This window comes from Prionailurus viverrinus, chromosome B1 (assembly GCF_022837055.1).
Source record: "Prionailurus viverrinus isolate Anna chromosome B1, UM_Priviv_1.0, whole genome shotgun sequence".
Classification (NCBI taxonomy): Eukaryota; Metazoa; Chordata; class Mammalia; order Carnivora; family Felidae; genus Prionailurus; species Prionailurus viverrinus.
Window position 1 is genome coordinate 74068503 of NC_062564.1, and position 14807 is coordinate 74083309.

General features: G+C 40.5%; 1 protein-coding gene across 1 annotated transcript in view; it reads left to right on the forward strand.

Moving 5' to 3' along the window:
• Window positions 1–13018, forward strand: part of RNF175 (ring finger protein 175) — a 47652-nt gene extending 34634 nt beyond the window's left edge. Inside the window, exons 6-9 of the mRNA XM_047857587.1 lie at window positions 1425–1545; window positions 7149–7282; window positions 10504–10605; window positions 12760–13018. Coding sequence (XP_047713543.1) covers window positions 1425–1545; window positions 7149–7282; window positions 10504–10605; window positions 12760–12880 — 478 coding nt within the window. The 3' untranslated portion in view covers window positions 12881–13018. The remainder of the gene's footprint in view (window positions 1–1424; window positions 1546–7148; window positions 7283–10503; window positions 10606–12759) is intronic.
• The last annotated feature ends 1789 nt before the right edge of the window (window positions 13019–14807 follow it).

Here is a 14807-nt window from a genome sequence, read left to right on the forward strand (position 1 = left end):
TTGTCCATAGAACTTTATTTCAGTGAATGTAAAAATATTCATAAGGAATTTTATGAAATCACTGAGCCTACAGTTGTCCCAAGACTACTTTCCATAAGATATAAGTTCCTTAACCATGACCTCTCCTACAACGAGCCATAGCAAGAACTTAACCCTTCAGGCTGGGAAGGAACTAGTCCTCCCCTGAACATGGGGAGAAGATCATCTTCATTCCTCCCCACTATCCCAATTCTCAAATATAAACAGGCAAATCTTGAAAGAATAAAGCCACCATTTGTGTTGGAATTCCCAGTTCCCATCACAAAAAGAGCTGTACCCTCTAAGTCTACAAACTCTCTGCCTTTACCATTTCCTCCTCAAATTCACAGAGCACAAAACAACTAGAACAAGTTTCCAGGACCTACCGACCAGCTCCCCTCCACTCCTCTCTCCCTTTCTGACTCAGTCAGATCTACCCAGGCCCAGGGCTAATATTTGAAGCTGTTGAGAGATATAACAAACCATATGTGCAATGATTAAGACTCAGAAATTAAATTAGGGGCTAATTACTTTTTAAAGAAGTGTTTCTCTTAAAAATGGGATGCGGGGGAATCCTATTATATTTGAAATATGATGCAACTTGCAAAATATTTTTTTTCTGATTGACACGTAGTCACTATGGCATAGTAGCAAAAGGCCTCAAAATTGAAGTGTGATCCCTGGTTTTGTTTTGTACCAATCGTCATGTTAAGCAAATCATTTTTTCTAAATCTCCATTTTTTCAAATGCAAATGAGGTAGGTAATCATATCTACCTCAAATATTTGTTAGGCAAGTGAAGTATTTGAAAGTATTCTGTAAAATCTAAGCTTGATAGCAGGGATTCTCAACCTGAGAAGTTTCTAAAAAGCACTGCTGTGCAGACCCCACCCCAGGCCACGTACATCACAGCTCCAGAGCAGCAGAGTCTTAAATCTCCCCAGGTGATTCTAATCTATATTTAAGGCTGAGAAACACTACTCCATTAAAGAAGTTCTTAATGCTAGCTGCCCACTGGAATCACCTGGAGTCTGGAGAGCTTCCAAAAATATTGCTGCACAGGCCCCACCCCGAGAGTCTGATGTAATTGGCCTGGGGTGCAGGGGGGAGATGAGGAGTTTTACAAGCTGCGCAGGCCTTTCTTTGAACAGCCCAGCTTCAAAACCACCAGTTAAAAGACCCTCTCAAGAATTACTTCGCCCACTTACCATGGAGTGGTAACATTTGAAGAGAATTTAGAGACTTTAAGAGGCTTTAAAAAATCAATTCAAGTCTAAAAAATCAGTTAAAAAAAGTACTCCCAACTTTCTGTTAGAGACTGTGGCAGGAAATTTCTTCTAAGCTGCAACCCTTCTCGAGCCCCTCATATACCACGTTCTTATTTCCTTACCCTGTCATTTTCAATAGAATCAAGGCTAGAGATTCCATGGATTTTGGCATTGTATCCTTGTTCTATGGCCTCTACTATGGCATAATGGGGAGAGATTTTGCAGAGATCTGTTCAGATTACATGGCTTCTACTATAGGGGTAAGTGTTGCTTTCATTCTCTGAAACTACTTATGGTACATGGAGAAATGGTCTCATCTTACACATTTGCATCCATTTTCGGAAACAGAGAAGTCTTCTTTTGGTTCTCCCAGACCAACTGCTCCCTAATTCTCCTTGCATCAAAAATTATCTTTACTAGTTGGTTAGAAAATATACTTCCTATTTATAGAAATTTGTTGGGAAATAAGGCTTTATTTATTTATTTACTTACTTACTTTCAAGTAATCTCTAGCCCAATGTGGGGGCTCAGACTCACAACCCTGAGATCAAGAGTCGCATGCTCTACTGACAACCAGCCAGGTGCCCCCAAAGGCATCTTTTTAAATAAAATAATTATTTGGGGGGCACCTGTGTGGCTCGGTCGGTTAAGCAACTGACTCTTGATATGGGCTCAAGTCATGATCTCTAGATCATGAGATCAAGCCCCACATCCAGCTCTGCACTGAGTGTGGAACCTGCTTGGAATTCTCCCTCTCTCTCTGCCCCTCTCCCGCTCATGCACACATGCTCTCTCTAAATAAATAAATAAATAAATAAATAGACATTAAAAAAATAATTATTGTTTGGAAGTAACCATCTCTAGCATACTCCAATTGCCCACATTGAAATGATTAGTAAAAATTAAATAACGACAAAAAATGTTATATTTTATATTTTATACTAAATTTTATACTCTGTGCCTAACACAGAAAGTCATATTTCATGCACATAAAGCACTTGAGAATCAATCATTACTCCTCATAATGATCAGTTATCATTAGATAACATTAGAAGAAGTCGGAGAGGGGCGCCTGGGTGGCACAGTCGGTTAAGCGTCCGACTTCAGCCAGGTCACGATCTCACGGTCCATGAGTTCGAGCCCCGCGTCAGGCTCTGGGCTGATGGCTCAGAGCCTGGAGCCTGTTTCCGGTTCTGTGTCTCCCTCTCTCTCTGCCCCTCCCCCGTTCATGCTCTGTCTCTCTCTGTCCCAAAAATAAATTAAAAATGTTGAAAAAAAAATTTAAAAAAAAAAAAAAGAAGAAGTCGGAGATACAAAAACTGTGCTAAATATATTCTGACTGTATATTGGTCTCTGGGACTTAGAAAGTATCCCTAATAGCTTTTTCTTAAACTCTCTTAAGATTGAAACTCCAAGTGGACATACTTGCTGGTTAGATGGATTTCATATTCAGATATTAGGAGCACTCATCTATGTCTGACACATGCGCATCTCGTAAAAACTCACAAACCAGGGGCTTTGGGATGACCTAGTGGTTTCAGGAATTCTATGTCTCTGTCCTCTGCTGGCCTCTTGGTACACAGCAGATACGAAATGGAAAAGCTACTGTGGATGGCAAGGGAGGGGTGCAATTCCAGACTGTTCTTCTCTCTCTCCATTTATGGGGCAGGACTAAGTAGACATGACCTTGACTTCATCCCTGTCCAGTCTGCCCTTCTCCATCTCCGTAGGCTCTATCTTACTCTTTTCCTATAGCCTGAAATCCGACTTCTGTGGTGAAATGCCAGAACAAGATACCTTTTGGAAGTCCCCTGCCATGTGTCATCTATGGGACAACTGCCTTTTTTATAATGTTTAAGGTGAGCAAAGGAGAGAGCATTTCCACTCCTAGTTCCTCCAGCAAAAGCCAGAAGTCATACTTCTTAAAAATTTCCCAAAGCCTCTTGTACTTATTTATGGACAGGAGAGGGAGAGAAGAGTTGTGTGTCCTCTGTTCTCCAGTGGACCAGGAAGAAGAGATCCAACCTCACAAGACAAGTTTTTAAGCACCAACTTTCTGGAGACTTCTCACCTGATCCCACCCCACCAGGCTTCAACTTCTTGTCATCCTCTGTCAACTTAACTTCATCTACCAAATATATAAAACCCACTGCTTCAAGCCATTGGCACAGCCACGAGTGACTTGAACTGATGGAGTGTGTGTGTGTGTGTGTGTGTGAGAGACAGAGGTAAGGAGGAAGCAAAGGAGGAGCAATTTCCATTGTCACACCACTGCCTAAGCCCCACACCAGACTAATTAAGTCAGAATCTCTGGGAGTGGAGCCAGTGCATCTGCTTTGTTTTAAAAGCTCCTCAGGAAAAGGAATGAGCTATTAAGCCATGCAAAAACATGGATGAACTGTAAATACATGTTGCTAACTGAAAGAAGGCAGTCAGAAAAGGGTACATGTTATATGATTCCATTTATATGACATTTTGGAAAGGGCACAACTATGGAGATGGTAAACAGATCAGTGGTTGCCAGGGGTTTAGGGAGTGAGCAGGGATGAATAGATGAAGTACAGGGAATTTTTTAGGGCAGTGAAATTATTCTGTATGACACTGTAATTGTAAATACATGACACTATGCATTTGTCAAAATCAATAGTACTTTGTAGCAGAAGGAGTGAAACAATGTATACAAATCCGAAAAATCATTTAGGATGTGAGAGAATGCCAGGACAGAATGTAGACTGTGACAGAAGAATCTAACTGTATTACAAATGCATGAAATAACCACACTGAAGGGAGGAGAAGAAAGCACTGACCTAAGTAACTTTGAAATGAGTAGAGATCTAAGATTAAAAGCAAAGGAACTGAACATAAGTACTGTACTCTAGTTTGTAAAGTGTTTTCCCTCGGGGCTATGGGTTCACAATTCTGATACTGCTATCCATGTATTCCGCAACTGAATAACTCAGTAAATGGATGATCCATAGTAGGAGCTATCTCACCCTCAGAAGGTTATTAACACTCAAGGAGAGAAGGCTAGAATGATCCATATAGTAAAGGATAAGAGTTAAAGACATCAGTCTGAGATCATGTTTAGCATAATATAGATTACATGTGTCTTAATATAGATGGATACATATAGGAACATCTATCGCTATGATATACACATGGGTTAGTATATACAGCTCTATTTCCTTCCTCTATCAGCTAAGAAGCCCAGAAGCAATGACACCCCAGTAGCAGTGAGCACACCTAGTGCCCATATCTTTTCTAATGCCATTCTACAATAAAAGGAACCAAGTTTCCTTGGAGAAATGGTTGATTCTAGGTCTTGGCAGGGAATATACAAATGAGCCCGGAGTACCTTGTACTGCCAGAAGTTAAGGAAGTGCTCAAAACAAGCAAACAAAAAGCCCCACCACAATTATGAGGATAAGTCAGAGACACAGAAGCCAACTGAAAAAGCTGCCAATGGTAAACGCTAGAATAATCTGTGCAACCAAATAGTAGTAATAATAGTAGTAGTCGTAGTTGTAGTCGTAGTAGTAGTAACAGTAGTAGTAGTAATGGTGGTGGTAGTAGTAGTAATAGTAGCAATAGTAGTAGTCGTCGTAGTAGTAGTAGTGACAGTAGTAGTAACAGTAGTAGTAATAGTAGTAGTGGTAGTAGTAATAATAGTAGTAGTAGTAGTAATAGTAGTAGTAGTAGCAGCAATAGTAGCAGCAGCAGAGTTGGGTTATAACCCAAAGTATAAAATAAATATCATGAGGGGCGCCTGGGTGGCTCAGTCGGTTGAGCGTCCGACTGCGGCTCAGGTCATGATCTCGTGGTTCGTGAGTTCGAGCCCCGTGTTGGGCTCTGTGCTGATAGCTCAGAGTCTGGAGCCTGTTTCAGATTCTGTGTCTCCCTCTCTCTGCCCCTCCCCTGCTCATGCTCTGTCTCTCTCTGTCTCAAAAATAAATAAACATTGAAAAAAAATTTAAAGTTGATGCTTTAGGGGCACCTGGGTGGCTCAGTTGGTTAAGCATCCAACTTCGGCTCAGGTCATGATCTCATGGTCCGTGAGTTCAAGCCCTGCGTCAGGCTCTGTGTGCTGACAGCTTGGAGCCTGGAGCCTGCTTCCGATTCTGTGTTTCCCTCTCTCTCTGACCCTCCCCTGTTCATGCTCTATCTCTGTCTCAAAAATGAATAAATGTTTAAAATAAATATCATGAGTCTATGTTGATATAAATGAATGAATGAATGGAGGAGAATAGACAAATCTCTCATGCAGAAGTCCACGTAATTTATGTAGATACTCCAACCTTAAGAAGGTTATTGGTTACGTTTTTGGGGGTCAGCTTGGGTAGGCTGTGGTGCTCGATTGTTTGATCAAACACCCATCTAGATACACACACATACACACCCTATCAGTTCCTTTTCTCTGGAGAAGACTCACTGATATTGAGGTAGAGCTTAACTCCCCCCTCCTTATGAATGGGCTGTTCTTCGTGATTTCCTTCCAAAGAGTACAAAATAGAAAGGAATAAAAAAAAAAAAAAGGAGTAGCTTTATAGTAGAGAAACCTGACAGACACTGCATCACACCAGGTGATCAAGGTGAAAATCAACACTGATAAGACTGATAGCACGTACCCTTGCTATGGTGTGATAAGAATGTTATCTTTGTTCCTAAAACTCATAACCTCACTGTAATCAAGAGAAAAACATCAGCTAAATTCCCATGGAGGGATATTCCGCAAAATACTCCCCCAAATTGTCAAAGTCATAGAAAAAAGTGAAGTCTGAGAAGCCACCACAGCCAACAGGAGCTCAAGGAAACATAACAACGAAGTGGTATCCTGAATCGGATTCTGGAACAGAATGAGGACATTCGTTTTTTTTTTAAATCTAATCTAAATAGGGGCACCTGGGTGGCTCAGTGGGTTAAGCGTCCAACTTTGGCTCAGGTCATGATCTCACTGCTCATGAGTTCGAGCCCCACGTCAGGCTCTGTGCTGACAGCTCAGAGCCTGGAGTCTGCTTCGGATTCTGTGTCTCCATCTCTCTCTGCCCCTCCCCCTCTTGTGCACTCTCTCACTCTCTCTCTCTCTCTCTCAAATATACAATAAAACATAAGAAAATTTTAAAAATCTAATCTGGATAAAGTATGTACTGTATTTCATAATAAGTGTCAATGTTGGTTCATTGTGACAAAGATACCTACTAATGTAAGACGGTAATAATAGGGTATATGGTATATGGGAACTGGTACTATCTTCATATCTTTCCTTTACGTATAAAACAATATTTAAATAAATATTTATTTTGTAAAAAAACAGCTTCTTAGGGATTCTAATGTGCTGCCAATATTGGAACCACTCTTCATCCACAGCATTGGAAAGATGCAGGTATCCCAGGTTAGAATTCTAAAAACATTGCTTTCCAATGGGATTAGTCTATATGCTCCCTCTCATCACATGGGAAGTAAAAATGATAGAGATGCCTGAGCTTACTCCGGATCTGTGAATCAGAGTCTCCAGAATAAGAGAAAGGGTTAGGCTATAGGTAAGCTTAAAAAGCTTCCTGGGTGACTCTGAACTACAGCCCTGGATAAAAACCTTTCCTCTTGAAGGATTCCTCAATGGGGAGGTTAAATTGGAGGTTATAATTAGCAGTGTACTCTGGGTCCATTTGGAGTTCAGTGCGTTTTTGCCTGGAGACCCTAACTACACTGAAGCATTCCTAGGAGGAAAAGTGTTTCAAGTTCTAAACCAATGAAGAAGCAGTGAAAACTCTATGTCCCAAAGCCTGGAAGTGCTGTTCCTGTGTTCAGAGAATGAATGGTATGCGTTCTCCTTTCTAACAGTGCTCTGTGCATTTCCCCCAAACAGTTCTACAGCGTCAGTGGGATGCCCACAAGGAGCTTGTCAGACAATGTTTGCGCCGTCTGTGGGCAGAAGATCATTGTGGAGCTCAATGAAGAAGGGCTCATTGAAAACACCTACCAGCTCTCATGCAATCATGTGTATCCTTTTCACGGGAAACCATATGGGCTTCATCAAGCCGATGATGGGAGGCAATTTTCAAATAATCTGTGTTGGTCATGGCAAGTCAGGGAGCACTGTCTCATACCTTCCTCCCCTCCTCCTAGCCCCATCTTCTCTGCCTTGCTTAGCTCCCATCCCCAAACCCCAGGTCCTTGTCCTCCAGCTTCTCTCTTGCTGAGACTTTCTGATAGTCTCTGCTAACTAATGAACCGCTAACTGAGGTGAACCTCTTTGGCCAGTGGTTTCCTTTGTAAAAATGAATCTTCATGCTACCCAGAGAGAAAGGCTGTATGTAGCATCTGCACAAGACACTGGCTGGGAAAGTTGGCAAAGCAGATGAACAGATAGCCAAGAAGAACCTGGGAGAGAAAGGTGTGGGGGTGAGAAAAAGTGGAGTTTCAGGTTCAGAGAGAAACTCAGAACTGTCCAGGTGGAGCCTCTGAATCTCACAGGACTGAAAACAACAAAGTATGCTTTGCCTAGAAATAATCCTAGGAACTTACTTGTGTCAACAGTGATAGCGGGGTCAAACAGCTATCAGCTCTGGTCTTGGAAAGAAGATAACGCCACAGGCAGCAGGACACCTCGGACTACAAAAGGAGGGACCAAAAGTTGAGCATCTAGTTTTTGAACCATGTGGCTCCTCTGTCTGCGAGGTCTGCCCTGAATGGCTGATAGATCTTTAGGTGTTAGGATGCAGACAAGCCTGGGCCTGGAAACCAGCATTCTCTGGGAATTCCAATAACCGTTGAGGAAGACCTCAACATATGGAAAGATCTAGGATCAAGAGTCCTGAATATGTAACTCTGGATACCAAAGTTGTGTTTGGGTTGGCCAACAATCAGTATTTTAATTCTCTCCTAAATATAGGGGAAAAGAAGGTATCATTTATCTTTATTTTATAGTACAATATCAACTTTATAATATTGCTCTGCACTCAGTTCAACCCTCTGGCATTATGAGGTGGTTAAACCATCTGTCTTTTGCCTCTGAAGCCCACCTAACTCAGTAATACTCTAGATGTGCAGTGCCTATGACTCGGTTCTGTTTAATCTGGACAGATTCCATTTATTCAATCCTGAGAGTTAAAAAATGGAGTAAATGCATCTGAAATGCAATAAGAGACCTTACTCTTGACGTTTAAGCCTTACCATTTTAAGGTAAGAAACACAAAAATATCCCATATGGAGTTCTATGGTGGTTTTCCAGTGTGATACCTTTCCCAAAAAACTATCCTTCCAAGTCTGGCCCTAGTTTTAAATACGGTTTACTTTTCAAGTGTTGGAACAGAGCCCCTTATGCCATTTGCAAGTGGAAATATTTTCTCTCTCCACCTTTAAAACCCCTTAGGGATTGTTGTGCATGTGGGCATATGTAATCTAAAATTTAGTCACTTTTAAATTTGCTTTGCAGGGAGTACTGTTAATGGCCCATTTTAGCATGAATCATATTAGCAAGGAGTGGGTGAACGTGAGTCATATTAACAAGGTGGGGCAGGGGAAGGAAACTGAGTATTGCTCTGCAGCAACTCTGCCAGCTTGGAGACTTTTCAGGATCAAGATTTAAAGATGAGACAGGATATTAAGAGGACGTGGACATTTCAATGCTGGCTCTATGACTCCTGAACTCTATACCTATCTGGAAGATGAGGCCATACTCCAGCCCTTTTGAATAAAGGGCTGTAGGGGGTTGGGTTTAAAATCTTTGTTATAATGTTGCACCTGGGTGGCTCAGTCAGTTAAGCTTCCGACTTTGGCTCAGGTCATGGTCTTGTGGTTCATCAGGTTCAAGCCCTGCATCAGGCTCTGTGCTGACAGCTCGAAGCCTGGAGCCTGCTATGGATTCTGTGTCTCCCTCTTTCTGCCCCTCTCCCACTCATTCTCTCTCTCTCTCTCTCTCTCTCTCTCTCTCTCTTCTCATGCTGTCTCTCTCTCTCAAAAGTAAACATTTAAAAAAATTTTATTGAAATCCTTGCTATAATACACCACTTTATGTTAATCCAAGCCTTTTGCAAAAATGACCCAATTCCAAAAACGTACAATAGTGGAAACTCTTAGTTACATACACATCTAATATTGAGGAATTATACACATGGTGTTGACTGCTCTACACTCCCATTTATTAGGGAGGAGACTGCTACATCATTGCTGTTCACATGGACATCGTCAGAAAATCGTTTGATTTTGATTCAGAAAGCTACACTGGGATCAACAATTGTAAAAATAAATAAATAAATAGGATGGATCTCATTACTGTTACTCATTTTGCCCAAATCTACAATGTTGTGGAACCTGAGAAAATATATCTGCAAAAGTAGTTGGTTTTGCGTGATTCACTCAAATATTTATTTAATAAATAGGCACTTAGGCACTGCATCAGGTGCTAAGGACAGGGAAGAATGAGACCTGGTCCCACAGGTTTCATGTGGTCCAGGAGAGACATGGATATACATGGAATGTCGTGCTACAGTGTGATAGGAGCTCTAATGGGAGCAATTGTGGGAAAAGACAGGGTTTGCTCTCAACTTTGGGGGCAAAGGGCCAAACTCTCCAGACAGGGAAATATATACAAATGAATTTGTAAATGCCTAGTGTTTCAGAATTTTATTAGGTTTATATTCTATTAAAAATAAATGCCTTCTTATCAGTAACAAAAAAAAAAAACTTAAGACTCATAAAGCCAATAGAAATCTCCATAAACTTATGGTTTATGACTACAAGTAACTTAAGCTTGTCTAGGTGCCTAAGACAAGTGTGATTACATGGTAGGTAATGAGTAAGGCACAAAACATAGAACAAGGAAACACTATGGTAAATCTATGAGAAACGCACAATTAGCAAGGCAAGGAGATGTATTAATACAGTGTGATGTTAAATATTGCTGTAAAAAAGCACTTTCATATTCTTTATCTAATTTAATTCTTGGGAGAATCTAGTGCAGCAAGAAGAATAGGTAAGGCCAAGAAGCTATGTAAACCTCGCAAGTTCCTAAAGCTGTTACAGCTCTGACTGCAAGCTCACAGTCCTGGGGTTCCATTGGCCTACAGAATCTTCCTGAGAGTGATGTGCACAGTCAAGTCATGACTCACCTCCATTCTCACCCTCTACTTCATCCTGCAGATGGGATCATTTCCATTATGCCATCATGAAGCAGACCTTGCCTCTTACTATCTAGAAACTTCCCTAACGAGATGCTTAAGCTTTCATGAATTCTGCATCCGAGGTTGGTGTATAGTTGGTAAAAAGCAGACTTGCCCTTACTGCAAAGAGAAGGTTGATTTGAAGAGGATGATCAGTAACCCGTATCCTTTAAAAAAAAAAAAAAAGTTGTGAGATATTATGTAAATGTTCTGGTAATGTATTCTTAAATCTAAATATTCATTATCTTCATTACAGTTTTAGCTGAAAGCTTTGTTTTCCCGTATCTATTTCAAAATGACTTACTAGTCTCTTTTCTCCCCTGTGCCTATGTTACTACTCTGGCTAGGAATTTAAATGCCAAAAAAGATACATTATACTCTTTATAGTCCATGTATTCTACTATAAGGGCTTTAGTGGGAATGTGATGGGATATTGCAAGAGATGGGTAAATATATGGAAGGATTAGATAGATAGATGATAGCTATATAAATAGATGATGGATGGATGGGTGGGTGGGTGGGTGGGTGGGTGGATGGATGGATAGGTAGGCAGATAGTTGGATGACAAGTAATGGGTGGATGGGATGAGTGGGTGGGTATATAAATATATAGACTGGAAATGAAATTTTAAAATCCCCAAATGTGAACTAGTATATAGAAAAGTATTTTTAAGATATACTATAGTTTATTATTTCCAGAATGAGTAAGGTTATTTTCCCCCTGGATTTGGTCTTTTAAATTCCTTGCCATGCCTCATCTTGTCTTAGGCTAAACCCTAGTGATAATAATATTGAAAGAAAATGAGGAACTACAGACAGCTTATGGCAGCAGCTAGGATTTTTATAGACACCAAGGTTCTCCAACTGAGGCCACAGGAAGCCTCAGTGGCCCCATCCAGAGCTGACCACAAAGACTTAGTCCTCAACCCCACTGGCTCAAGACCATAATACGGTAAAACCTTAGTTTGCAAGCATAATTCATTCTGGAAACATGCTTGTAATCCAAACCACTTGTATATCGAAGTGAATTTCAAGAACCATTGGCTCAGTTGTGATCATGTCACGTTCAGTGTCACGTACTACTTGTATTGCAAGACAATGCTCGTTTATCAAGCTAAAACTTATTAGAAATGTTTGCTCATCTTGCAGAACACTCACAGAACAAGTTACTCACAGTCCAAGGTTTTACTGTATATCTCTTCCAGGGGGTAGGTGGGATTGAAACATAGCCCCACCTTCAGCAGCAAACATTGAGAGGTTGGCATCAACCTGCCAAGTACTGTCTTTCCTCATACGAGACAGTCTTTCCAGACTTTCTGTGTACCAGTCACCTAAATTTTACAGTGCTGAAGGAGACACCTCCCTTGTTCCCTCTCCCCCTATTCTTTTCCAACCCTGAATGTACAGTTTTAACAATGGCTGCCAGGGGCAATGCCCACACCTCTCTGATGACTGCAAATCAAGGAAAGATTTGCAATTAGGGCAGCAGAGGAGGGAGCATCTTTTTGTCTCAGGGCCATGCCACAGCAAGAGAGCATCTCTGTGGCCACCAGCTCCCTCTGGTGTGTGATGCTCCCCCCTCCCAGTGCATCTGCTCTCTCTGAAGTTCCCTTCTGATAGGAGGAAACCAAGTCCCGAACTGCTTTTGGTTAACAACTTATAAAACTAAAATATATGCAGCTTTGTTATAATGTTGGTGATAATATGATCATAAATGTCACCTTAAATGCTCATTTAAATAACAAAGGACCGTCGGTTACTCCATACAGTCTTGAGAGAATAAGCTTTTGAATATTACATGTACTCCTTTTATTGAGAGTCAGTAAAAAGAAAAGCTTCTTGGGGAATATTTGCCTTTATGTATGTAACATTGCTATTAGAGATATTATGTGTTAATTACATCCCCTTAGCACAATTTATCAAAGAAACCGGAAAAAGCATATCTTATCTGTGATGGTTTTCTTTTCAATACAGTGCCGAAGGCTGTTTTGGCTCACTTAAGGAAGTTTCCATGATCCTTGGTTTCCAGTGTCGTCATCTTCCTCTTCCTTTCTGTGTTAGTATATGACCCTTGCCTTTTGTTGTTTTATAGTTTGAGATTTTATTGTAATCTGTTTTATTGTTGGAAATTTGGTGTAATGTAAATAACAATGATAATCAAATGCTATAAAAATCACATAAGGGGCTTTTAAATGAGCATACAGAATTAGGAGGAAAGGAAATACTCATTGCATTGTTGATTACATTTGCAAATGATATTCATGAATATTTGTGCTATTTGACTGTATATAGAGCAACCTCCTTAACTGAGATTTAGCTGGGAGCGCACACACTTTTTATATGGACAAATCCTGGATTGGCTTCGTTATTTGGTGGCCTGGCAACCCGTGGTGATTGGAATAGTTCAAGGCATTAATTATTCACTAGGGCTGGAATAGTGCAGCAGACTTACTCCAGAAGCAATGTGTTGCATGTTGAAATATTTTTAAATCCTTGATCCTACACTTAATATCGATATTCTTTTTTTTAATTTCAGAGGTGATCCCAAGAGTTTAGAGAACTGAGCCTTACCTAAGCAGTCTGTCTATGTGGAAAGAATTTAGAGAGAAGCTGAATGTCAAAAGTTCAGAAAAAAACCAAAAGTGAAACCAATGAATCTGTGAAGTAGCAATTAGTAAAAATTTATTGTGCACACATCTAAAAGATAGTTTGCAAACCAGGAGCACTCAGACCAAAACACAGAATGAGGCTCAGAGCTATACGTTATAAAGCAGCTTATATAGTGTGGAGGCAGTGACTGTTTATTCTTCATGGTGATTGGTTACAATACGGGAATTTTCTTAAATGAAAGGGAATTGGTTAGTGATCACCTCATCTCAATTTGGGGAGAACAATTTAAGTTTTGCTTATGATTTTCAGAGGTGTAAGCAAGAAGTGATCTCGGTCAAGTTAGCTTTGCTTGTCCTGCAAAGTAAGCTCAATTAAGCTTTGCTTGTATGACTAACCTGGTTTTGTCCACTGAAGGAGTTTTCAAGTCTGGCCTCTGTTTGTGTTTGGTTTTAACATGAACAACAGAATAAACAAATAGAGCACACTTTGCATCTTTCCCCTTGTGATCATTTTCTAATTGATGCATGCAGCCCATTTGTTAGCACCCGCCATGGACATCCTACCTCTAATTTGGCTGATAATGTACTTCTTACATACAACATTTAGTTACAACTGGTATCTTCTAACCAGTTCAACATCTTCAAGGACGTAGGCAGAGTTGTTAAGTAATCTACAGTTCAAGGAGATTACTGCAGCTTTGGCACCATAAAGGCCTCTGTGTAGAGGGCATTATTCCCAAAATGTCTAGCACTAGGTGCCACAGCCCAGCCCATTCAAAAGGCCTGAGCTGCACTGCGTTTCCCAGGCCTGCCAAGTGCACTTGACCCATCCAAGGGTTGCGTTAAAGTGGAGGAAAACCACTCTCTTCTTTTGTGCCACTCTGTTCACATGCACGCATGCACACACACACGCACACACCATCACTGTTGCTGTACTCTGCTTTTATTTTCTTCATAGCACTTATCAACACCTGAAATCATACCATACATTTGTTTGTTATTGTTTGTCTCCCCTTCCAGGAAGGCAGAGAATTTTATCTATTTAGTTCCCTGTTGTATCTCCAGCACTTGGAGCACTGGCTGGATATAATGGGCACTCAGTAATTATTTGCTGAAAGAATGAATTAATCCAGCAGGAGGGGGTAAAATTAATGGAATAGGAAAGAACTGTCCAAAAGAATTAACTCAAGAACGATAGACTCCCCAAATTAATTTGTTTTAAATTGCTGGTGAGTTGTTGAACAGCGACCACCACACACATATCAGACATCTACTCTGCACACTTGAAGACATTATACTTGTATGAAGTAGAAGGAAACACACCTACTGTCAAAAACATAGGCCATGTTCTTAATGCTATTCAAAGTTCTGTCACAACCATAATGAAAAAACTCACACTCAGATTTTTTCTACCTGTTGGTAATTTTCCTTCTTGAAACTTCCCAATGCTTCAGTATTATGATTGACTCACCATCCAGATTATCAGATTGAACTCTGATTTATTTCCCTATTCAGCAAATATTTCATTAATTCAATGCTTATTCCATACCAGGCATGGACAACAATTAAGGAGAGAAAACAAGATTCCTGAGCTTATAGTCTATTGACAAATAAAAACACGTCACTGTTGGATAAAGCACTACCTTAAAGTGTCTTCTTCTATAAAAGGAGCCCTTAAATTGACCTCTGATGCATTTCCCACTTATCTTTTATGAACAGCTGCAGGGGGATAGCCTTTAGAACCCTTTGCAACTCA